Below are 24787 nucleotides of genomic sequence, written 5' to 3' on the forward strand. Positions count from 1 at the left end.
TGCTTTCCATCAATAGATGTGCAGACCTTCCATGGATCACACCAAATATTGATTAGCAATTTGTTGTTTTCACTTTTGGCAACCTTAACAAACCAACCACTATTGACAAGTCATTCAGGAAATAGCTATCTGAAATGTATGGTCTGCTTTAGGTTGTGAGAAGCCATTTAAGACCATTGCCCATTTCTTACTTTAAGGAAAGTCTGTCAGCACAGAATGACCGTTCAGACCAAGTACAGGCACTCGGTGTACCCTTAGAGGGTCCAAACATTTAAGTGCACCATATCACTTACTTGTTTTCCATCCATCTCCTCCCTTCTCTGGCTCTATAAAGACAGAGCTGTCAATCAAATAAGAAGGTGGGAGGGGGTGGAGATAGAGGGAAAACAAATAGATGGGAAGGTGCACCTAAATGTTTGGCCACGCCAAGGGTGCACCGAGCGCCAATACTTGGTTTGAACAGTCATTCTGTGCTGACAGACTCCTTTTAATATACACTTTTGCTCATATATTCATAAGCAAGAGCTGAAAAGATGAATAATAAGTCTATTGACCCCAAAATATTGGTTTGTAGGACTAGTTTTTGATATGTCTTTAGCCAAGGTAATAATATAATCATGAATAAAAGCACAGAGCGCACACAATTATTTTAAGATATGCAGTTAATATTTATATTAGTTGATATTGGATATGAAGAATATTATAAGTACTGAATTTTCCATGGGTATTTGACTGGAGAAGATTGAGATAAATGCCCTTGACTGTATAAAACTCATTTTAGAAATTACTGTTTTACTAAGAATGTGTTGTATATTAACATTTTTCACTATAGGACATGTGTCTCTTGTAGGCTTTGATTGAAGTAGAATAAGTGAAAATTGTTCTTTTATGTTCTTATGATCTTTTGAGTTAAAAAGCCAGAAAAAAAGCAAAAAAAATATATAAACCAATGGCAATACATAGACTGCTAAAGGAAGGAGCCCAAGAGATCCGTCTTCTAAACCCTGACCAATACAAGATCCTTGATTTCTTCACAGACCACATGGCACTACTGATCTTTCTGAAGCCTACTAATGCCAATGTTCCTATGTAAAGGGAAGCCTTGTATTTATAGAGAAAATAGCAGATCCTTAGAGCTCACAGAGGCTTCCCGCTGCTGAGGAACATTTATTTGACTTATCCTGTGGTGTTTCTTTTTGTAAATTGCCTTGAAGAACTTCAAAAAGCCACATGAATTCATTAGGAATACATAGCTACAAAAATTGGCAATATACTGACTTTCAAGTGCTTGTATAATTCTTAAAGCAACCGTGGCATCTTAAGATGGTGGAATTAATGTGTCTATTCTGATATACTAGTGTATGAAAATGTATTCCTTTACTTTAGTATGCCTATTGTTACAGAGCACGTGACTTATTTTTAATTACATAAATGACCTTTTTAAATGCCAACTTCATGTGAATTTCATGCAATAGAAAACACTGACGCATTTGTGTATGTTAGGCACTATCGACGCCAGATTATAATACCACATGCAATACTTCTCTGGACCCTTACATGAAAGGATATCAAATAATGTAGGGTAAAAATATAAAAATATCACACAACATTTGAGGACTGTTTTGTAATAAAAGATATGCAGTGCCTTTGACTGGACTTACATAGCAGGACTGTGGCACCTTTGTGGCATTATCATGGAAAACAGAGGCTGAAAACAGAGGCATTCCAGAAATAGAGCCACACTTACGAAGTGCTAGTGTCTGATATTGCAGCTACTTTCACAAACTGCCCTAAGGGAAAAAATATTGTCCCTAAATGCCAAGACTATGATAAGACTTAACTTTTATCTAACTCTCTCAATAAATGTGCCCCTGCTGTGTACTGTGTAATGGCTGTGTCTGACCGTGCAGGAACATGGTCTGATCATACCACGCTCTAATCTCTAACTCTTCTCTGAAACCACTCACTCTCTATACATCTGGGTGTAGCGAGCAGTGACCACAGACTGACAGGAGGTCAGAGCGTGCCCACACCCACACTAAGTGTGCCCCCACTATGGCACTGTGTGCCCCTGGGCTCCTCCAGTCTGAGTCGGCACACACAAGAACAGAAACTTGAGTTTAGTGAGCACTTGCTGTGAGAACCAATTCAATCAAGATCAGGGACCATGCTGGATATACAAATAGAAGCATGTAATGTGCACCGAGCCATTGGCCACACCAAGGGTGCATTGAAACTCCCTGCAACTAGAGCTCTAAAATATTTATTGCTGGAATGATTTTTATAGGGGCTAAGTTCCCTATGTAAATGTTTAGCTGAATTTGCATTTCGGGGATGACAGACTTCCTTTAAATGTTTTCATAGTTTTGGCATTTAGGGACAGTAAATTCTGCATTTTGTTTCAATTTGTTAAAGTAGTTTAATTTAAAGGCCAGAATATAGGGTGTCCTCCTTATCATTTGGTTATTTTTTGATGGTACTACTTAAGCACTGCTTTTTTATGGCACTATTTAAAGAATAACCGTAGTTTTAATTTTTTTTTCCATAAATCAATAATGCACATGCTAATAAAAGACTTTGTAATATTTCTTATTAGATAAATTCGCTTTTTTCTCCCCCTGGACTGATTATTCATTCTTATAATTTTTAATTTATGTGTAAAATATGTCTTCAATGAAAACAGATTTTCCCATTATTTAGATAGGAGATCACTGTTGGTGCTTAAAAAGTTCTATGGAGAACTGTAACTGTCCTTTCTGGAGAACTTGCAGCAGAATGTCTTTGATTGCTTCTAGCTCCTTCCTCTTTCTCCACATTCCTTCTCCATAGAATTTTATAAGCACCAACTGTCATCTCCTATCTTAGTGATGGGAAAACCTGTATTCACCAAATAAAGATTATGAAGATTTTATCCATAATTTGTGAGTGAACGATCAAGCAGATTTCTGTCATATTACATATTATGAAATTACTTATTTTCACATGTATTAATGATGTATGAGATAAAAATGAAAATGATGGTTACACTTTAAGTGAATGGGACGAAGCTGCAATCCCGTACTCAACTTATTGATAACAGTAGCATTGTTACTTGAAAAAAAAATATTTAAAAAATTCAAAATTACTAATTTTAGACTTGGATTTGACAATGATTAGATGCATAATATTAGGTTTTTCTTTTTTCTATTTAGGATCCAATCTCAGACCAAACCAAGTATGGCCAATTTATCGCCACCACTCTGTGTAAACATGGCCTAAGGAAATGCCTGTCATAAACTAAGAATTTGCACCAACCCAAACTAGCCATTTATCAGTCTGCTAAGTTATTTAAATCACATTCAATTAGATGATTGGGTTGGAGCATTTGATCTCTGTAGAATATTTTGACACATACAAATTCTATAAATTTCATTTTGTAATAAAACAAACCTAAAAAGCTTATAAAAATCTTGCTATTAATAATAGTCTAGTATTATACTTTATGCGTGACTTGCCCTTGACGGGAGACATCCATTGAGCTAACAGCTATCCCACATTGCAAAATAGATTTTAAATCCTCTTCTTTTATGTTGAGAGCAAAGATTAGACAATACAAAAGTGATTTCAATGCACATATGTATTTTGTAGGTTAGTTAGTCATCTGAGATGGACTGAGACTTAATCTGTATAATGACTTTAGCAGAAAAAAAAAGCAAGCAATCCTATCAAGAGCAAATTAAAACATCTACAGGGAGATTTCTCTGCTTCCCCATTGATGGGAAGTAGAAGGCGAGAAAAAAAAAATCAAAAATCGGGTGTGGACAGAGAAAGTGTAAGCATTTAAAGTCATTAGTAAATGTGTTACTTCTGTCTAGTTGGCTGCTGGGCTTGCTTGTAAAGTTTGTGTTGTTTTGCTCTTGTATTTCCTTGTTTACTCTTGTTTGTTTGAACTAATCATCTCTTAAGGAATAAAAAGTTCTTTTTTTTGGCCCTAGCTGCCTTCAAAAGGCCCAGTCTTCAATAATGCCTTTAACAGTGGTGGTCGTTGAAGCATTAAAACGTGCTTATCTGCAAGTGAATGCAGAGGCTTTGTTTCAATAAGGCCTCTTTCTCTTTTGCCACTCGCATTGTGACCCTTTGGTATCAATTCAAAGGCCAATTAAAGAATGCACCCATCTTTGAAGTGGAGTATTGAGGGCACGGAGAGGGATGAACCTGGCGCTCTGATGGACTGTGCCCATTCAACGTGCCTTTTCAAGGCTGTTTTCAGAGGCTCAAAGAGAATGAGCCAGGGGAAGGTCAAGTAGAAAAAAGGGCCAAAGAAACAGCCCCTATTTGTTCGGAGTATTAGCCAAGCAAACTGCAAAAAGCAACAAAATGATACTGTTAATGGAGTAGCCAGACACAGACTTGTCAATCACGTAGTGTGAACCACATTAGACGCACCAAGGCTCGGCTCTGTAAACTTACCCAATTATCTTGGGGAAGCCACAAGCTGGAATTAATTGTATTATATGTCTCCCTGCTTAGAAGGGTGATACATACACATTTTAATTATGCCATAGCGGATATGCTGAAAGTGAACATGGATACTTGTTTTCTCATAGAGATTACATTTATAATTTTTAACTTTGTATTTTAGAGAAACAGTATTTCATATGTTAGAGTTCATAAATGAACTCTATAATAAAGATTGTTATAATATTAATAATAAATGATAATGCAAATAATTATACATGTTAATTATAAATTCATATTTAATTATTATTATGTATTATTATAGCGGCATTTATTCCATGGCGCTTTACATGTGAAAAAGGGGGTATCATTTATATTCTTACTATATTAATAAATTGCACAACTAAATACCCTTATTATTATAAATGCTTTATTGATAAGAAGGGTTATATGATAATAGTCTCACAGGGCTGTAAAGAATTGAAATCCCTACTGAATACAACCAGCATTTATAGCAGCATGACATGGGGTGTTGTGATGTGCTTCTGGTCATTGTGATAGAATACAGGCTGTAAATGAGACCTGTATCCTGCTGGTAGTTTCTACCAGCAGGGAATTTTTGACAAGGGTTAGGTAGAGTTTGCAGCTGCCTAGGGCATCAGGAAAATAAGGCATACAATTATAAATTGGAATGCTATGAAATGGTGGTGAAGGGGATTGGGGCAGAAGGCGATGAAAAGAATGATCGTTTGTCAAACAGCTAGCATTCTGGATTACGTGGTGGGAAACTGGTAGGGTGCATACTCTAACGCCTGCCATAAGATAAGTTTTTCTTGTTATTCCATAATATAATTTTTTTTTGTGAAACTTTAATGAACCCTACCTAAGAAGTACTTCACCTTTGTATGAACACAATAATGTATCATATAAAAAAGTGCAGAGTCATTTGACATTCTAGTTCTTGGTTTCGTGAAAGCTTCAGTTCACATTACTGAAATATAAGTCTTAGTTTGGATCATAATACAGCAAAGTGCCTGAAACATTTTCCTTTGTGGTCAGCTTAAATATTTATTATTACTAAGACATGCATGTTATTGTTAAGCAGTTATTCCGAGTCTTTGGATTTCACTGACTGCAAGAATGGAAACATAAAGGTGAGCAGATCGGATGTCGTGCAGCCAACAATTGGGAACATTTATGACAACTGCACCATTGAAAATCAGGGAACAAGCCATAGCAACCAGTGATGATTGTAGCTGTCAACTAGCCAACTTGCCATTATAGGGTGTAATGCCAAGGCTGATTTGCATTGGCTACCAACACTAAATCTTTAATGAGCATTACTCTTGGTAAATATCATGGACCATTAAAATCTGAGAAACTAAAATATCACTGTGTAACAATTTGTAATAGTAGTCTTCTTTTAATTAATGACCTATTTCCATGACTTGAACTTTGACTTTACATGCATGAGACTTGTCTGCTCTCCTAGTGTTTCCCCTGGACGCTCTAGTCTTTCCCCATATGTATGATATGTTTAATGGTTTGTTATACAGTTTGTTATTTACTGTGCATGTGTCCTTAGTGAGAAAATTAGACTGCATGATCTATCTATCTATCTATCTATCTATCTATCTATCTACAGGTTCATCTCACTAAATTAGAATATCATCAAAAAGTTATCTCAGTGAATTAGAATACTGTATAACACCAGCTTGAAAAATGTTTTTAAAATCTGATATCTTGAAATGTATGTTCAGTAAATGCACTCAATACTTGGTCGGGGCTCTTTTTGCATCAATTACTGCATCAATGCGGCGTGGCATGGAGGCGATCAGCCTGTGGCACTGCTGAGGTGTTATGGAAGCCCAGGTTGCTTTGATAGCAGCCTTCAGCTCGTCTGCATTGTTGGGTCAGGTGTCTCTCATCTTCCTCTTGACAATACCAGGTCAGGCGAGTTTGCTGGCCAATCAAGCACAGTGATACTATTGTTTTTAAACCAAGTATTGGTACTTTTGGCAGTGTGGACAGGTGCCAAGTCCTGCTGGAAAATGAAATTTCCATCTCCAAAAAGCTTGTCGGCAGAGGGAAGCATGAAGTGCTCTAAAATTTCCTAATAGACGACTGTGCCGACTATGGTCTTGATAAAACACAGTGGACCTACACCAGCAGATGACATGGCTTCTCAAACCATCACTGATTGTGGAAACTTCACACTAGACCTCCAGCAGCTTGGATTGTGGCCTCTCCACTCTTCCTCCAGACTCTGGGACCTTGATTTCCAAATGAAAATTGGAGCTCTGGGACCTTGTGGAGTGCGTTAATGACTACCTTCTGGACATATGTCAAGTCAACAGTGCTCCCCATGATTGTGGAGCCTACTGAAACAGACTAAGGGACCTTTTTAAACACTTAGGAAGCCTTTGCAGGTGTTTTTGTTAATTATTTTAATTTACTGAGATAATGACTTTTGTGTTTTCATTGGCTATAAGCCTTAATTATCAACATTAACAGAAATAAACACTTGAAATAGATCACTCTGTTTGTAATGACTCTATATAATATATGAGTTTCACTTTTTGTATTGAAGAACTGAAATAAATTAACTTTTTGATGATATTCTAATTTAGTGAGATGCACCTCTATCTATCTATCTATCTATCTATCTATCTATCTATCTATCTATCTATCTATCTATCTATCTATCTATCTATCTATCTATCTATCTATCTACCTATCCCATATCTATCTAATCTATCTATCTAATATCTATCTATCTATCTATCCCATATCTATCTATCTATCTATATAATATATACAGTACAGATCAAAAGTTTGGACACACCTTCTCATTTAAAGCTTTTTCTGTATTTTCATGACTATGAAAATTGTACATTCACACTGAAGGCATCAAAACTATGAATTAACACATGTGGAATTATATACTTAACAAAAAAGTGTGAAACAACTGAAAATATGTCTTATATTCTAGGTTCTCTCATCTTCAAAGTAGCCACCTTTTGCTTTGATGACTGCTTTGCACACTCTTGGCATTCTCTTGATGAGCTTCAAGAGGTAGTCACCGGAAATTGTTTTCACTTCACAGGTGTGCCCTGTCAGGTATAATAAGTGGGATTTCTTGCCTTATAAATGGGGTTGGGACTATCAGTTGTGTTGTGCAGAAGTCAGGTGAATACACAGCTGATAGTCCTACTGAATAGACTGTTAGAATTTGTATTATGGCAAGCTAAGTAAAGAAAAATGAGTGGCCATCATTACTTTCAGAAATGAAGGTCAGTCAGTCCGAAAAATTGGGAAAACTTTGAAAGTGTCCCCAAGTGCAGTTGCAAAAACCATCAAGCGCTACTAAAAAACTGGCTCACATGAGGACCGCCCCAGGAAAGGAAGACCAAGAGTCACCTCTGCTTCTGAGGATAAGTTTATCCGAGTCACCAGCCTCAGAAATCGCAGGTTAACAGCAGCTCAGATTAGAGACCAGGTCAATGCCACCCAGAGTTCTAGCAGCAGACACATCTCTACAACAACTGTTAAGAGGAGACTTTGTGCAGCAGGCCTTCATGGTAAAATAGCTGCTAGGAAACCACTGCTAAAGACAGGCAACGAGCAGAAGAGACTTGTTTGGGCTAAAGAACACAAGGAATGGACATTAGACCAGTGGAAATCTGTGCTTTGGTGTGATGAGTCCAAATTCGAGATCTTTGGTTCCAACCACCGTGTCTTTGTGCGACGCAGAAAAGGTGAACGGATGGACTCTACATGCCTGGTTCCCACCGTGAAGCATGGAGTAGGAGGTGTGATGGTGTGGGGGTGCTTTGCTGGTGACACTGTTGGGGATTTATTCAAAATTGAAGGCATACTGAACTAGCATGGCTACCACAGCATCTTGCAGCGGCATGCTATTCCATCCGGTTTGCATTTAGTTGGACCATCATTTATTTTTCAACAGGACAATGACCCCAAACACACCTCCAGGCTGTGTAAGGGCTATTTGACCAAGAGGGAGAGTGATGGGGTGCTACGCCAGATGACCTGACCTCCACAGTCACCAGACCTGAACCCAATCGAGATGGTTTGGGGTGAGCTGGACCGCAGAGTGAAGGCAAAAGGGCCAACAAGTGCTAAGCATCTCTGGGAACTCCTTCAAGATTGTTGGAAGACCATTTCCGGTAACTACCTCTTGAAGCTCATCAAGAGAATGCCAAGAGTGTGCAAAGCAGTCATCAAAGCAAAAGGTGGCTATTTTGAAGAACCTAGAATATCAGACATATTTTCAGTTGTTTCACACTTTTTTGTTAAGTATATAATTCCACGTGTGTTAATTCATAGTTTTGATGCCTTCAGTGTGAATGTACAATTTTCATAGTCATGAAAATGCAGAGAAATCTATAAATGAGAAGGTGTGTCCAAACTTTTGATCTGTGCTGTATCTATCCCTTATCTATCTATCTATCTATCTATCTATCTATCTATCCCATATCTATCTATCTATCTATCTATCTATCTATCTAATCTATCTATCTATCTAATATCTATCTATCCCATATCTCTCTATCTAATCGATCTATTTATCTATCGATCTATCTAATATCTATCTATCCCATATCTATCTATCTATCTATCTATCTAATATCTATCTATCTATCTATCTAATCTATCTATCTATCTATCTATCCCATATCTCTCTATCTAATCTATCTATTTATCTATCGATCTATCTATCTAATATCTATCTATCTATCTATCTATCTATCTAATCTATCTATCTATCTATCTATCCCATATCTCTCTATCTAATCTATCTATCTATCCCATATCTATCTAATATCTATCTATCTAATATCTATCTATTTATCTATCCCATATCTATCTATCTATCTATCTATCTATCTATCTATCTATCTAATATCTATCTATCTATCTCATATCTATCTATCTATCTATCTATCTCATATCTATCTATCTATCTATCTATCTATCTATCTATCTACCTATCCCATATCTATCTATTTAATATCTATCTATCTATCTATCTATCTATCCCATATCTATCTATCTATCTATCTATCCCATATCTATCTAATCTATCTATCTATCTATCTATCTATCTATCTATCTAATATGCATCTATCCCATATCTATCTATCTATCTATCTATCTATCTATCTATCTATCTATCTATCCCATATCTATCTATCTAATATCTATCTATCCCATATCTATCTAATATCTATCTATCTATCTATCTATCTATCTATCTATTTATCCCATATCTATCTATCTAATATCTATCTATCCCATATCTATCTATCTATCTATCCCATATCTATCTATCTATTTTTCCCATATCTATGTAATCTATCTATCTATCTAATATGTATCTATCCCATATCTATCTATCTATCTATCTATCTAACCCATATCTATCTATCTATCTATCTATCTATCTATCTATCTATCTATCTATCTATCTATCCCATATCTATCTATCCCATATTTATCTATCTATCTATCTCATATCTATCTATCATCTATCTATCCCATATCTATCTATCTATCTATCCCATATATATCTTTCTATCTAATCTATCTATCTATCTATCTATCTATCTATCTATCTATCTATCTATCTATCTATCTATCTATCTATCTATCTAATATTTATCCCATATCTATCTGTCTATCTATCTATCCCATATATTTCTATCTATCTATCTATCTATCTATCTATCTATCTATCTATCTATCTATCTATCTATCTATCTATCTATCTATCTATCTATCTATTTATCTATCTATCTATCTATCTAATCTGTGTATCTATCTAATCTTTGGATAGAATTATAATAACAGAAAGTGTTTACATGTTTGTGACGCGCCCCCTGGGCCAGTGCTGTTAGGGATACCCGGAGCCGGATCAGATGGGGGTTGTAGTCTCCGAGTGGCTGTGACCCGGTCCGTGCCCAGGATGTCAAACTCAGTGTGTGGCAGTCCTTATAGATGTTACTAGATGTTCTTTTGTGTCGACTACGCCACCCGTTGAATTGCGGTCAATACGGCCGCCGCTGCAGCAGGGTCCACTGAGGCTGATGATGTGAGTGCAGCTTAGGTAGTATAACCCCCAACGGGAGGGGTATAGCCTCAGGGGGTCAGCCGTGGAGGATGGTGGTTGTGAAGGTGCAGCAAGGAGACTCAGAGGCATAAAATGCAGTTCCAGGGTTTTACTTACTGGTGTTGCTCGGGTCACTGTGTACAGCAGTGACCACCCAAGCCGTGCTGCGTCCACCAGGTCCTGGACTCGGTCAACTCCCAGGCAACTCCGGAGTGTGGTCCTGAGCTCCTTTCTGTCTCTCCCTTCTTCTGGCCGTTCCCACCAGGGATCCACCTAAGTCCGGCTCCCTCGGGCCTCTTGTTGGTCAAGCCTCCTCTGGGCTCCCTGACCCTATTCTTGGTCTGCCTTCCGGGTGGATTTAGTGGGTGATCGTGGCAGATCCTGCCCACGACCTCCGGTTCCTGGCTAAGGTGTGCTGTAGCCTCTGCCAGCTTGGGATCCGGTACCCTGTTGCCGACCCTTCACCCTATTAGCTCTCTTATGGGCTCTTGGGGTCCCCTCTGCGCCTCTGGGTCTCTCTCTCTTCTCCTCTGCTCTGCTTCTCAGGTTACACTCTGACAGACTGACTGACTGACGTCTCACAGACTGACCCTGATCTAAGATGGTGCCCACCTTAAATACTCCCTCTATGTGTGAGCTCAGGTGACCAGCACCCAATGAGCTCCTAACTTTACCCAGGCTGCTCCCCCTATCTGCCCCTACACTACTGGGATGTTCCACCCCCCTCCCACTCCAGCCAGGAACAGACACTGTCGTACCTGCACATTTCTCTAGTGGGAGTACCATCGGTCTGTTCCCCGGAAATGGGATGTGTGTAGTGCATGCAGCCTACTAGCTCAGTTCCACACTCCATCCTTACCCGGGAGTGGAATATCACACCTCTGGGTTGAGGTGCAATACCCCTGTAGCAGCCGAATCCTCAGGGTGCTACATTCCCCCCTGGTAAATCACAGCACGTCCTCGGGCTGTAAAATATAAACATCCAAAACATACAAAATTTTTATTTATTTTTTCATAAACATATAAAACATATAAAACATCATATACATCATAGAAAACAGTTTCCTATAAAACCGGTAGGGGGCGCTTTAGGAAGCGCAACTATATACAAGGGGATATGGCCGCTCTCAGTCCTCGGCCAGGTATTAGGAACTAGGGACACACGGGCATCAGTTCAATTGGCTGGTCCCAACGGGGACTATATTTTAACTAGAACAGTTCTTATACCCTGACGGGTAACTATGTACAGTCTCTCTCTACCGTACTTCAACGACGGCGTCCTCCTGCTCTTTCTTGTTGGTTGGTTTCAGTTTCAGACCCGTCCGGGTCCTCTTGCTCCTCCTCACACCGCAGCTCCTCCTCCGTCAGGCGATGCACATGGAGGGCGTAGGGTCCTTTGGCACACTTGTGCCGGGTGAAGGTGACCTCGTCCCCTACGTACAGGTCACGACCTCTGTGTCCCTCTGGCAGATGGCTTTCTACGTCTCTGCGGGTTACAAAGACGTCGCCGGGGATCTGATGGTCTCTAATAAAGCCCCATCCGTGCTGCATGTTGAATTTTATCACAGTCCCGGTGGAAGGGGGACCATGTGCTGCACGGGGATTCCTCCTGGTCCGGCTCTTCTGCTCCGCGCTCCTTATCTGTATTTGCTGTTCCCGGACCCGCCTCTCTCTCCGCTCCCTCTCGAAGACCTCGAGCTGCTGCCGGCAGCACTCTGCACGCTCTGCTGCGGCCGCCCGAGTCTCCTGAGTGAACCCCATGAGGTCTTCTCCGGTGGGGTCCCACTCGAACTGTGCCTCCTCTAGCGGGGGCGAGGTCCTCTTTACAGGCTTCGGAGCCGGAATCAGGGGCTCGTCTAGGGGTCTCTCTTTCCGGAGTCGGGGATGGTGAAACTCCGGTGGCCATATAAAGGGCTGCCCATCCGGGCACGTATGCTGGGCAAATAGATTTTCACCCAGGTGCGGCACTCTAGATGTTGAGGGCGCGTTGATGGTATTGGCGCCCGGGTCGACCAGGCCTTGCGACCAGGCTTGGGGCACGCTAAAGGAAAAGGGCACCGTAAGAACGGCGGCGCCCGTGGTTACTCGGCCCTGCGGCCAGGCCCGTGGCTCCGCGGAGGTAGGGGGCGCTGTTGGTATTGCGGCGCCCGGAGGTACTAGGCCTTGCGACCAGGCCGGTGGTATTTCCTGCTTGGCCACGCTCGAGGTCGAGGCGTGTGACGTCACAGGGGTCGCGGCCGCGGTTTCCGGTTGAGGCCTAGTCTGCGGCGGTGACGATGCAGCGACGGGCACGGCAGGGGGAATTTCGGGCTCTGCGACGGGGAGCTGGGGCAGGCACGCGGTTTCCCGGCTCGGGGTAGAGACGTCCCCTTTACCTGCCTCCGTCCGTTCAGCTCCCTTCTCGGCGCCGTCTCCTGCCTTCATTCCTCCTGCGCCATCCTCAGAGGCGGTCTGTCTCCTCATCTCGGGTGGCGTGCTCCGCTGACGGGTTTCGGTCTGCTGGGCCATCTCTCGGCTCCACTCCGCCAACGTCTCTCGCTGCACCCGGGCCATCCTCCGTGCGAGGCCCTCCAACGCGGTCTGTGCACACTCCCGGTTTCGGGGGAGCTGTGCTAGGATCTCCAGCAGGCCTTCTGGAGTGGCGACCTGCAACAGGCTCCTGACCACTGGGTCGGTGCTGCCTGACTCTCCCTCCATCTCCGGGTAGGCTCTCTCTGGACTCTCTTCCAGACGTCTTGTCTCCGGGTGCGCTCTCTCCAGACTGCTCCAGGCGACACCCATCTTTGTTCTCTTGTTCTGTCTCCGCCCACATCGAGGGTGGTCCCGGGGCAACTTTGTGATTGTCAGTTCCAGGGGCAGTTCTCTTACGCTGATGGACACTTCCAGCATCACAGTCTCTGTTGGTGGGCGCGGTTTCCGCTTTTGGCGCCATTCTTCGACCTGGCCCACGATGGGAGGTGGCCTCTTGCCACCCTCTGGCACGCCCATAATGGCGTCCGCTCTTCCAAGGCGGGAAATCTTTGGAAATGGCGGGAAAAAGCTGCAAATGGCGGACAACCGGCGGGAAACGACCTGTGATGGGGTCCGTTGGCGGGGACCCTCCGGAACCGGCGGGAGACTTCTTTTTGAGGTAACGGTGAACTTTTCTTCAGGCACGCAGTACCCGGTTGTTGCGGGCACGTGATCCTGCCGACTACGCCAAAGTTGACGCACCCCCTGGGCCAGTGCTGTTAGGGATACCCGGAGCCGGATCAGATGGGGGTTGTAGTCTCCGAGTGGCTGTGACCCGGTCCGTGCCCAGGATGTCAAACTCAGTGTGTGGCAGTCCTTATAGATGTTACTAGATGTTCTTTTGTGTCGACTACGCCACCCGTTGAATTGCGGTCAATACGGCCGCCGCTGCAGCAGGGTCCACTGAGGCTGATGATGTGAGTGCAGCTTAGGTAGTATAACCCCCAACGGGAGGGGTATAGCCTCAGGGGGTCAGCCGTGGAGGATGGTGGTTGTGAAGGTGCAGCAAGGAGACTCAGAGGCATAAAATGCAGTTCCAGGGTTTTACTTACTGGTGTTGCTCGGGTCACTGTGTACAGCAGTGACCACCCAAGCCGTGCTGCGTCCACCAGGTCCTGGACTCGGTCAACTCCCAGGCAACTCCGGAGTGTGGTCCTGAGCTCCTTTCTGTCTCTCCCTTCTTCTGGCCGTTCCCACCAGGGATCCACCTAAGTCCGGCTCCCTCGGGCCTCTTGTTGGTCAAGCCTCCTCTGGGCTCCCTGACCCTATTCTTGGTCTGCCTTCCGGGTGGATTTAGTGCCCACGCAGATCCTGCCCACGACCTCCGGTTCCTGGCTAAGGTGTGCTGTAGCCTCTGCCAGCTTGGGATCCGGTACCCTGTTGCCGACCCTTCACCCTATTAGCTCTCTTATGGGCTCTTGGGGTCCCCTCTGCGCCTCTGGGTCTCTCTCTCTTCTCCTCTGCTCTGCTTCTCAGGTTACACTCTGACAGACTGACTGACTGACGTCTCACAGACTGACCCTGATCTAAGATGGTGCCCACCTTAAATACTCCCTCTATGTGTGAGCTCAGGTGACCAGCACCCAATGAGCTCCTAACTTTACCCAGGCTGCTCCCCCTATCTGCCCCTACACTACTGGGATGTTCCACCCCCCTCCCACTCCAGCCAGGAACAGACACTGTCGTACCTGCACATTTCTCTAGTGGGAGTACCATCGGTCTGTTCCCCGGAAATGGGATGTGTGTAGTGCATGCAGCCTACTAGCTCAGTTCCACACTCCATCCTTACCCGGGAGTGGAATATCACACCTCTGGGTTGAGGTGCAATACCCCTGTAGCAGCCGAATCCTCAGGGTGCTACATTTGCGTTAATTGGTTAACTCTAAAGCTTTTCTGCCAGGTATATATATATGTACATATCTATCTAGATATATATGAATTCATTATGAATTTTTAACATATATATATAAATATTGAATTATCTAAGGCATAATTTTTACCCACTTTGTCTCACTAACTGTGACTTCCTGAGTGATAGATGTTATTCTGCTTGATGTCATCTGGGTTTGCCATGCGCAGGCATCAGTAATGTATTGTATCCATGGTCTGGAGGAGCAGAATTGGTTAATGTGTTATTCAATGAGAGCAAAGGAATTGTGCTATAGAGAGGTCAGAGGTTCTTATAGCCAAGGCAAAGGGCATTGGGAGATGTATATTAAATGCATGTCAGCTTGTGGATTGTGAAAGTAAAGCAGTAGTCTATTAAAAGGGACAAGGCATTTTAAGATGCCTGATCATTGAGCTCAGGGTCAAAGTTTATCTTTGGGTCAGTAACACATTCCTAGCCCAATTGTTGTCCTTTTTTAGATGTCCTGAAATGGACTCTCACTGAATGATTTTCAAAACAAAATAATTGCTTGAAGTTAGAAAATAGAAGAAAAGACTGTTTATAAGGAGGGGTGACATTAAGGATTTGAAGAAAACGTACAAAAAGGCATTTATTAAAAGTGACTAAAATATGTGTGATTTGCTATATGTATATAGATGGATATATTTTTATCCTAAATGTATTCAAAGCAGAAAAAAGAGGCTTTGCACGAAATCTTTCAGAGCTCAACATGGTAAACAGTAGATACATTCAGTTAGTGAATATAGGAAAGAGCAATTCATGTCAGCCGAATTGGCCCAGGCCTGGGGCATACACTTCAGAAGCGCAATGCTTATGTCTCTCTCACATGACTTTATGACATAATAAGATGGCTGTATATATATAGTAAAGGCAAGTACTAAGAGGTTATTGTTATGGACATATTGGGAGAACCCATATAGTAACTTTGTCTGTACTTTTTCCATTAAATTAGTAATAACATCTCTTTTTTACTTTTAGTTATTTTTTGCTGGGTGATGGCATCATTCTAACTTTTACGTTACTTTCCTGTTGTTTGTTATCATTCTTACAATTAAAAGCATTTCCTTTAAAAATAAAAAAAAATCTATATAGTTTTAAACATTTAAAATAATAATTTCTGTTTCAAATACCATTATGGTCAATGTTTATTATCACTCAATTTTATTTATAGTCTTCAGAAAGGCAAATAGGTAGATCCAAGCTACAAAAAATGAAAGTTGGGGGCATCCTACTACACACCTGTCGTTCAGAAGGTTTAGGGGCGATCTTCTAATAATGTACAAATATATGAGGGGACAGTACAGAGATCTTTCTAATGATCTTTTTACACCTAAGCCTGCAACGGGGACAAGGTGACATGCTATATGTGTAGAGGAAAGAAGGTTTAATCATAATCACAGATGCGGATTCTTTACTGTAAGAGCAGTGAGACTATGGAACTCTCTGCCGCATGATGTTGTCATGGTTGATTCACTACTAAAATTTAAGAAGGGCCTGGATGTCATACTTGAAAAATATAATATTACAGGTTATGGGTACTGGATTCTGTAATGGGGTGTTGATAAAGGAAACTAGTCCGATTGCCGGATTTGGAGTCGGGAAGGAATTTTTCCCCTAATAAAAAGCTATTATCATATGCCTCATGGGGTTTTTGCCTTCTTCTGGATCAACATATTAGGCTGTAGGATGAACTCGATGGACTTAAAGGGGTTTTCCCATGAACAAAAGTTAATTTTAATAATTGGCTGTGTTTGACCATGTACGGAGCATACCACATCTCCTGGGCAGGGGAGGGAGCAAAAGACAACACAGATATTACAGCAGGGGATCGCAGAGGATTCATTTTGTGAGATAAAATATTTCCGTGCCTGTTTTTAAACAATATTTTACCTCACAAAATGAATCCTCTGCGATCCCCTGCTGTAATGTCTGTATACTCTTTTGCTTCCTCCCCTGCCCAGAAGCTGTGGTATGTTCCGTACACGGTCAGACACAGCCAGTTATTAAAATGAACTTTTGTTAGTGGGAAAACCCCTTTAAGTCTACCTTCAACCATAAAAACTACGAAGCTATGAAACTGTGAAAAGTTGTGAGACAACCCAATGTAGGAAGTAACTTTAGGCATATTCACATATAGAGCGCCATGGAATAAATGGCGCTATAATAATAAATAATAATAATAATATTCGTTGTTGCTCTTGCAAAATTAAGAAATGGGAGACAAGAATAATTCATACCTTGATAGAAGAAGATGAATCAAGGACTTACTGAGGACTTTTGCAGTTTATGGGATAAGAACCCAACAGGGTTATATTAGTGGATCTAAGCAATAAAATATTATATTAACTTTACATGTACTCTGCAGAAGGAGTGATGTCATATCATAACCTGTAAATAATCTGAAATATGTCTACAGATAAAAAAATTGCATTGTTGATGATATTTTACATTCTACCAAAAAGTTGCATATTGCGATATATGTTGAATAGTGCTGACGTTTAGTTCCATGCATTGCCTTCGGCATCGCAGAGGTTAAGAAGCATTGTTATATAGTGCATTTAATAGTTTGAGGATGCCCTAGTGCTTGCTAGACAGTGTTTGGGGGCAGCTGTACGTTTTGCCTTCTTAGTCAAGTAATTTCTTTTAACAAAATGTTAAGCACAGATGGGGCTGTGGCTGTCACTTCCCCATTATTGTCTGTGCAGCTGTTGGGCCTCAATTCACTGTTTTATGTATTCAGACAGTTACTTAGTGGAGACTCTCTGAAAGCCTGGTCCAGCCTCTAATCGCCAAATAAAATGGCCATTTGTCTCCTCTTCCTATTGTTTTGTTTTGGTAACACATGTCACAAGCTCAATTACCCAGTTCATTAACAGCTCCCACTGGACATGATGATGGGGGAGTCTTGATAAGGTAGCTGGTTGGGCTATATACTGAATAATATACTCTTCCTACAACTGTAAACAAAAGTTTGGGCTGGACCTGAAATTTAATGAGCTAAAACTCTCACTCCATTATGTTCCCTCATCCATCCTGGTTGTGTATGGATTTTACAATTAGTCTAGCACTTGCAAAAAAAAAAAAAAACAACAAAAACTGAAAACAAAAAAAAGCAAAAACAAGTGAAATAAAGAAAAATTAACAAAACAAAAATAAATAACAAAAAAACAAAACTATAGTGTGATGAAAAGGTTAAATTAAAATACGCATTATAGTTTTCACTTATGAATTATATAAAGCAGACTTGCCTACCAGTAATTCAGGTTATAGTATTACACCTGAGAAGTTGAAGTACATGTGTTGAACCTTGTAACTTGCTTGTTTTTATTTATTTTTTTGTCGGAAATGTAAATGAATTTAGCGATTTGTTCAAATTCTTTCGGTTAGTGTTTAATTTAACTCTCGTCTTTTGACTTCCTAACTGGTGAAAAATATCTATAGCTCATTAAATTTATATTTAACAATGCGGGATTTTCACAATTTCATGGTTTTTTGCAGTGAAATAATATTTTCACGGCTGACGATTTCCATGAAATTTGTCGCCACCGTGAAAAATAGACAGAACTATGGTTATTTGTGTGGACAGGATCAATGGAGCTTTCCTAGACACCCTGAGCACTGTGCTCATTCACATAAGCTTGCTGCAGACACTCGCAGCACTGTTCTGCGGTCTTCAGTAATGTTAAGAAAATGAAATCATGTCCACCAGAACTGAAGAATACTTACGGTTAACCTCCACAAATATCTTCACAGTAAAATGTAATCAAATATTTTATATTTGCCATTAAGACAATAAATGCACATTATTATTATTATTATTTTCACAAACACTGTTAAAAGTAATAAAAACATAATAAGGAGCTAAATATGAAAAAATAATAATTTATGTTATTTATATCAATAATTTGTATTACTTAAAAAAACAAAAAAAACATTAAGTTTGCAAAGTTCAACAAGAATTTAATTATTGGAGAAAGTTTCAGCATCAGATTACAATTAGTTCATTATACAAATGAGTAGTAAATATTTATTTTCTTAAAATTGTACATGTGCTTATGTATCAAAAAAAAATCACAACACATTAAGAAATAATGTACCATATACAAACATGTTGTGATATTTTACCATTAACAAAATTTAAATACCTGAAAATGCAATTAGAATGTAAGGTCAGATTTTTTATATTTAATATTATATCATTATGGCATTTAATGTAAAATATAGCCTAAATCTAAGAAGACAAATACATTATGGTCACTATTTATATTTAGATTTTCATCACTTTTAATTTATTATTCAAATTAGGAAATGGATGTATTCCAGAAATTATATTATTAATATGATTACATTACCGCATGACTGTGTATCAACTTGGGAAATAGTACATTAAATATTCTATTATTTTTGGAGGGATAGCCAGCGCAACATACATTATAGTATCTTGAACAAAAACCGAAACTAAATAAAAAATCTAAAAAAATGTAATGAATATATATATGTATATGTATATATATATATATATATATATATATATACACACATATACATACATATGTGAACTTTTCTTTAGATTTTTAATTTACCTTCAGTTTTCTTTCAAGATACCATAGTATTTATTGAGCAGACTATCCCTCCTAAAATAATAATAATAATAATAATATTATTATAATATATAATAATAAAAAAATAGAATATTTAATGTATTAGTTCCCCAATTTATAGACATTCATACATATAATATATATTATCTTGTATAAAAAAAATAATCAAGGCGCTATGATTTCTATTCTCTTGATGTCTATAGATGGGGCTCATGATAAATGTATATTTTTGTGGACTACAGGGTGGGGTTACAGCTCCAGGTGCTAAATGATCTAGAGTAGAGGGTCTTGGATTAACCCCTGCTGTGAGTTCATTTCACACCCTCCTTTTTAGCCTCCCCCACTCCACCCAAAAAAAAAGAAACTTTCCTTCCTTCCCCCTTTTTGCAGTCCAGTTTTCTTTGTGTATGCTACTCCCTGCCAGGCAGGTGTCAGAGGCCTGAATGCTGGTATAGACTCTGTTAATGGATACCACAGATGGAGCGTGGAAATTGGTAGAAAAGGCCCCAGCCACAGGCCATTTCTCGGGGGCCCCAACAAAGACAAACCAAGTAAGTCAACAAAAAAATCCTAAAAGACCACAAAAGCTGGGTGTCATTTACTGAAGGCTGGCAAGAGGAGTTATGTCCTGTGTAACATAAGTTCTTGTATTCCTAATGTGACACTTCATCTTTAAACTTGGCTTCTGATGCAACTATATATATGGGGCGGCATCACCATACTGCTGCTTTAGCACGATACAATGATATTGTTAAAAGTTCACTAAATCTAGGTGACTGTGAGAACCTACCTCTATACTGTACTGAAATGGCATAAAAAATAGCAGAACTGTCTCCGAAATACATTAGTATGCCATGATGGATGATGGAAACTCAAGTTTACCTCCTCACATAGGAGATTATCGCTTATCAAACAAGAAAGATTTATATAAAGGTTAAAATATAAAATATCTCATAACAAAGCTCAGCTGTAATGAGAAACGATAAGATTATTATCACACTGTCATGAGCCGATTCCTACTGGTCTTATATTTCTAATCTCACCCCTTCCAATCATGCATGACGGTAAAGACCTTCTAATTCAGTTCTCTAAACCTCTCCTGACTTTGTCAGGAATGTTACTATTGCTGTTTCTTGCTTGTGTGGACATATATAAGGCAACCATTTTGCCAGATCCTCAGGAATATTTTCCATGATATTATTCTTTACACCATAATTTTGAAAGATTACATTCAGCCTGCTAGTTGCGTGGCGGTAGACATCTGTAACCTTTCTGAATCCTTGTGGCAAACAACGGGTAAAGTCGTGCTCTCAAGACTCTGGATTAGAAAAGGGATTTTGTTAACAATGAGATCAAGGGCAGAAAAGTTATCTAAAGCCAGCCTGGCTGGATTACAAAGTTCTGCCTTTTAAGAATAAGTGGCAGCATTGGGCTGGCTGTGAAGTTTAATTAAAAGAAGTTCCAGAATTAGAGACTGCTCTCATGTCCTATAACCCCTCGTGACCCAGGCTGTAGCCTCAGGAAATATTTGTGTGCCCAGTACTGCAGCTCCGTGTCATAAGTCACTGGTCACATGAGTCTCTGTAATTGATTGTATCCCAAGCTGGACAAAAATGTAAGAGTTTTTATTTTTAGACAAAATCTCTGATATGTAATAAAAAAGGGTAATAGATTTTAGAGGCAACCTAATTTCTATTAATTTAAGCAGATATTGTAATTACAAAGTATTAGTGTTCGATGGGTATAATTGAGGGGTTTGGTATCATTATTTAAACATTACTTAGATAATTCAGTTAAAAGGTTCTACAGATTGAAAGAAGTTATCACCTCTCCACAGGATAGTTGATAATTTCAAGATTGGTGTGGGTCCAACGGCTGGGATATGCACCAATTGCCAGAATAAAGAGAAAAAAGAGAGACAAATGCACATAAGGTGATACAGTACAGGATAGAGTTGGGGGAATGTGAGGGGGGTTCTCACCTGACCAGGTTGTGCATGTCACAATCCCATTGTATGCCCGTAGATCAGGGATGTCAAACTCAAACACATAGAGTGCCAAAATTGAAAACTTGGACAAAGTCTTGGCTCAACCAGAATACAGTATAATTGGCCCCACATAGTCCTCCATAAAGAATAATGGGCTCCACATAGTCCTTCATACAATATTATGGGCCCTACATAGTCCTCCATACAGTATTATGGGCCCTACATATTTATCCATACAGTATAATGGCACCACTTAGTTCTCCATACAGAATAATGGTCCTCACATAGTCCGCCATACAGAATAATGGCCCAACATAGGGGTGGTGGTTATGGTGTCGAGGGCCAAATAAAACCACCCTGAGGACCAGATTTGGCTCATGAGCCAGAGTTAGACATGTATGCCGTAAAGTATACAGCGGATAGAAGGAGATCTTCATCTGCAAATATATTGAGGAGTAAAAGGAGATGAACGTTTCTGGTAGACCGTGCTTTCTGCTGGAGAAGTAGTCATTCCATGCTGTGGTAGTAGTAGTAGTAATAGTAGCTTTATGACATGTTTCATGTTTGTACTGAACTCTTTGCAAAAAATAGACTACATACAGCCTACGCAATACATTTTTTTCAAAAGAGTTCAGTATGAGCTTGAAACGTGTAATAAAGCTACTGTTAAGCACTACTACAGTGTGGAACAACTACTTCTCCAACAGCAACACAGTCGACCAGAAACGTCCATCTCCTTTAACTCTTCAATTGCCAGTATAAGCCACATTTAGTCCCAGTAGAATGGAGCGGCAAGGAGCAAGGTTGACTGCTGTTCCATTCATTCTCTATGGGAATGCCAGAGAAAGCCGAATACCGAGCTTTGCCAGTCCCATAAATAATTAATGGAATGGTTGTAAAGCATCTGTACTGTCAATCATTTTTAAGGAAATAAGTGCTCAGTTTTGGTGATTTGTGGGAGTCCCAGCAGTTGATCCCCACCTATCTAAAACTTATCACCTATCTTGTGATAATTACTTCCAACCAGAATACCCACTTAAGGTGGCCATATACATTAGACTTAAGCCAGCTGCACTAACCAAATATTTGTTATGTTAGAACATGTTCGGCTGACATTCATTTGGTCTATGTCAGGTAAGAAGTGGATTAGCATGGAAAATTTCAACATGCTCAGTCCGTATTTTTTCCCGAAAAATTAGCCAGTACCAGCCACTTCCAGCTTATAACCCTCTTCCCATTAGGAATACACAAATACTCATTTGAACTGAGTGTGCATGGGTATAGGGGATTGGGTGGAATAACTGTCGTCCAACAACTATTGGAATTGTATGGTCAACTTTAACCAACATCTAAGTCACTTGCGTGTATTTTGCTGACATATCTTTCGGTATAGGGGATTGGGTGGAATAACTGTCGTCCAACAACTATTGGAATTGTATGGTCAACTTTAACCAACATCTAAGTCACTTGCGTGTATTTTGCTGACATATCTTTCATATATCGTTATGCTCTATTATAATGACTGGGATAACAAAGTCCGCTGCTTGGGACAAGCAATGATGTAGTACATGCCACAAGGGTTTTGGTTAAATTGAATGATAAATAACAGCTTAGTGGATTGAAGAATAATCTCTGGCCAAATTTCCTCCCTGGTGCCTATTTTGATGTACAAAGCCAGATACTATGATGTTATATTTTTTCCGCTGGGCTTCGCTACAAAGTTCCTGTTTGTTTTGTATGACTGTAACATAAGCATAGCCAAGTTTTAGTTTAAAAGTCACTGTTTTCTTTCCCATGGTCTAAAACAAACTTGATAGACGCTGGATTTCTGTCATACAACAGATTGCCACAAGAGACCGTCCTCGAGGTTCTCAGTTGGCTTTGATTGAGAAACTATTTTCTGGCCAATATAGTTAACCACTAAATAATCATGACCAATATGTATCAAAGAAAGGATTCAACCACTATAGAGTTAAAGAATTTGCATTGTCACTTTTTTTTCAAAATTTTGGAACATTTGATCACTTTGGCACTAATTATTGTAGGTTTTGACCTTTGTGATCTGTTTCTTTCAGCTCCTTCATCCCCTCAGTCTGAAGAAGGTTCTGACATTGACTCTGAACCAGACCTTCCCTTGAAGAGGAAACAGCGTAGAAGCAGGACCACATTCACAGCCGAACAGCTGGAGGAACTAGAGAGAGCATTCGAGAGGACTCATTATCCAGATATTTACACTCGGGAAGAACTTGCTCAAAGAGCCAAGCTAACCGAGGCCCGAGTACAGGTAATGTGCACACTTCTGCCTGTTCCTGGATCAGTTTAATATTGAGATTACTTTATGGTCCCTATTGTGACAGATATCGGTCATTTACACCAGGTTCATTTTCTTGTACTGTGAGAAATGGTAAAATGTCTGTGAGTAATATAAGTAGTGTCTATCATACAGACACTCCAGATTTCATTCTGCAGATGGTTGTCCTTTAGTCCTGTTCCAAAACAACTCCAAATTACATGTGCATTTGTTCCCATGTTTTCACTTATAGAAGGATGGTAAAACAATACAGGGCAAAATAGGGGATTACAACTCATCATGTTAACACAAGTAATAAATGTTGTTGTGTTTCTAAGAGCATTTATTTTCACAAGTCGATGACCCTTACTAGGCAAATGCAGGAGGCTTTTTCCAGCTGTTATAATGTGTCTTTAACCCTCTGACTTCACAACATTCCTTATGGCTTCCTCAGATCCCGAGAGACTCATAACCTGTCACACTATTACCATGATCTACAGTCTAACAAATTCCCCTGAACATCTAACATATGGGTCTTGAAATGAGCACAGCATGAAGCGGCATATCACTGTCAGTCAGGACCTCTTTGCTGCTGGAGAGGTGCGCTGTGCAGCAGTGAAGGAGTTAATTTACCATGGAGGTTTTCTGATTCCTTGTGGGCGCTTTTTTATTAAAGGGACAATGCTGTCTCACGAGACCATTAACACTGGCTGGCTTTTATTTTATAGACCTACAACATTGCTAAAACTGTTTTACTGAACTGGCTGATATTTGCACATTGGTTGATTATCCTATGATTTGTGTCAAAAATTATATTGTTTTTTTAAAAAACGTCTTTAGCTGTCAAGATGTAAAGAAAATTCATTCTATAGATGGCACTAATTCACATTTCTAATGCAATTGTTACATAGAAATTTTGATC

The 24787-nt window shown here is 40.1% G+C and overlaps 1 protein-coding gene across 3 annotated transcripts in view; it reads left to right on the top strand.

Annotated features, from left to right (window-relative positions):
- The window catches only part of PAX3 (paired box 3), an 87617-nt gene that overhangs the window by 45415 nt on the left and 17415 nt on the right, over window positions 1–24787 (top strand). For all 3 annotated transcript variants that reach the window (XM_073674618.1, XM_073674616.1, XM_073674617.1), the window contains exon 5: window positions 23651–23859. In XM_073674618.1, the coding sequence (XP_073530719.1) occupies window positions 23651–23859 (209 nt within the window). The remainder of the gene's footprint in view (window positions 1–23650; window positions 23860–24787) is intronic.

This window comes from Phyllobates terribilis, unplaced genomic scaffold (genome assembly GCF_046119375.1).
Source record: "Phyllobates terribilis strain yellow unplaced genomic scaffold, ASM4611937v1 Scaffold_3__8_contigs__length_932513732, whole genome shotgun sequence".
Taxonomy (NCBI): Eukaryota; Metazoa; Chordata; class Amphibia; order Anura; family Dendrobatidae; genus Phyllobates; species Phyllobates terribilis.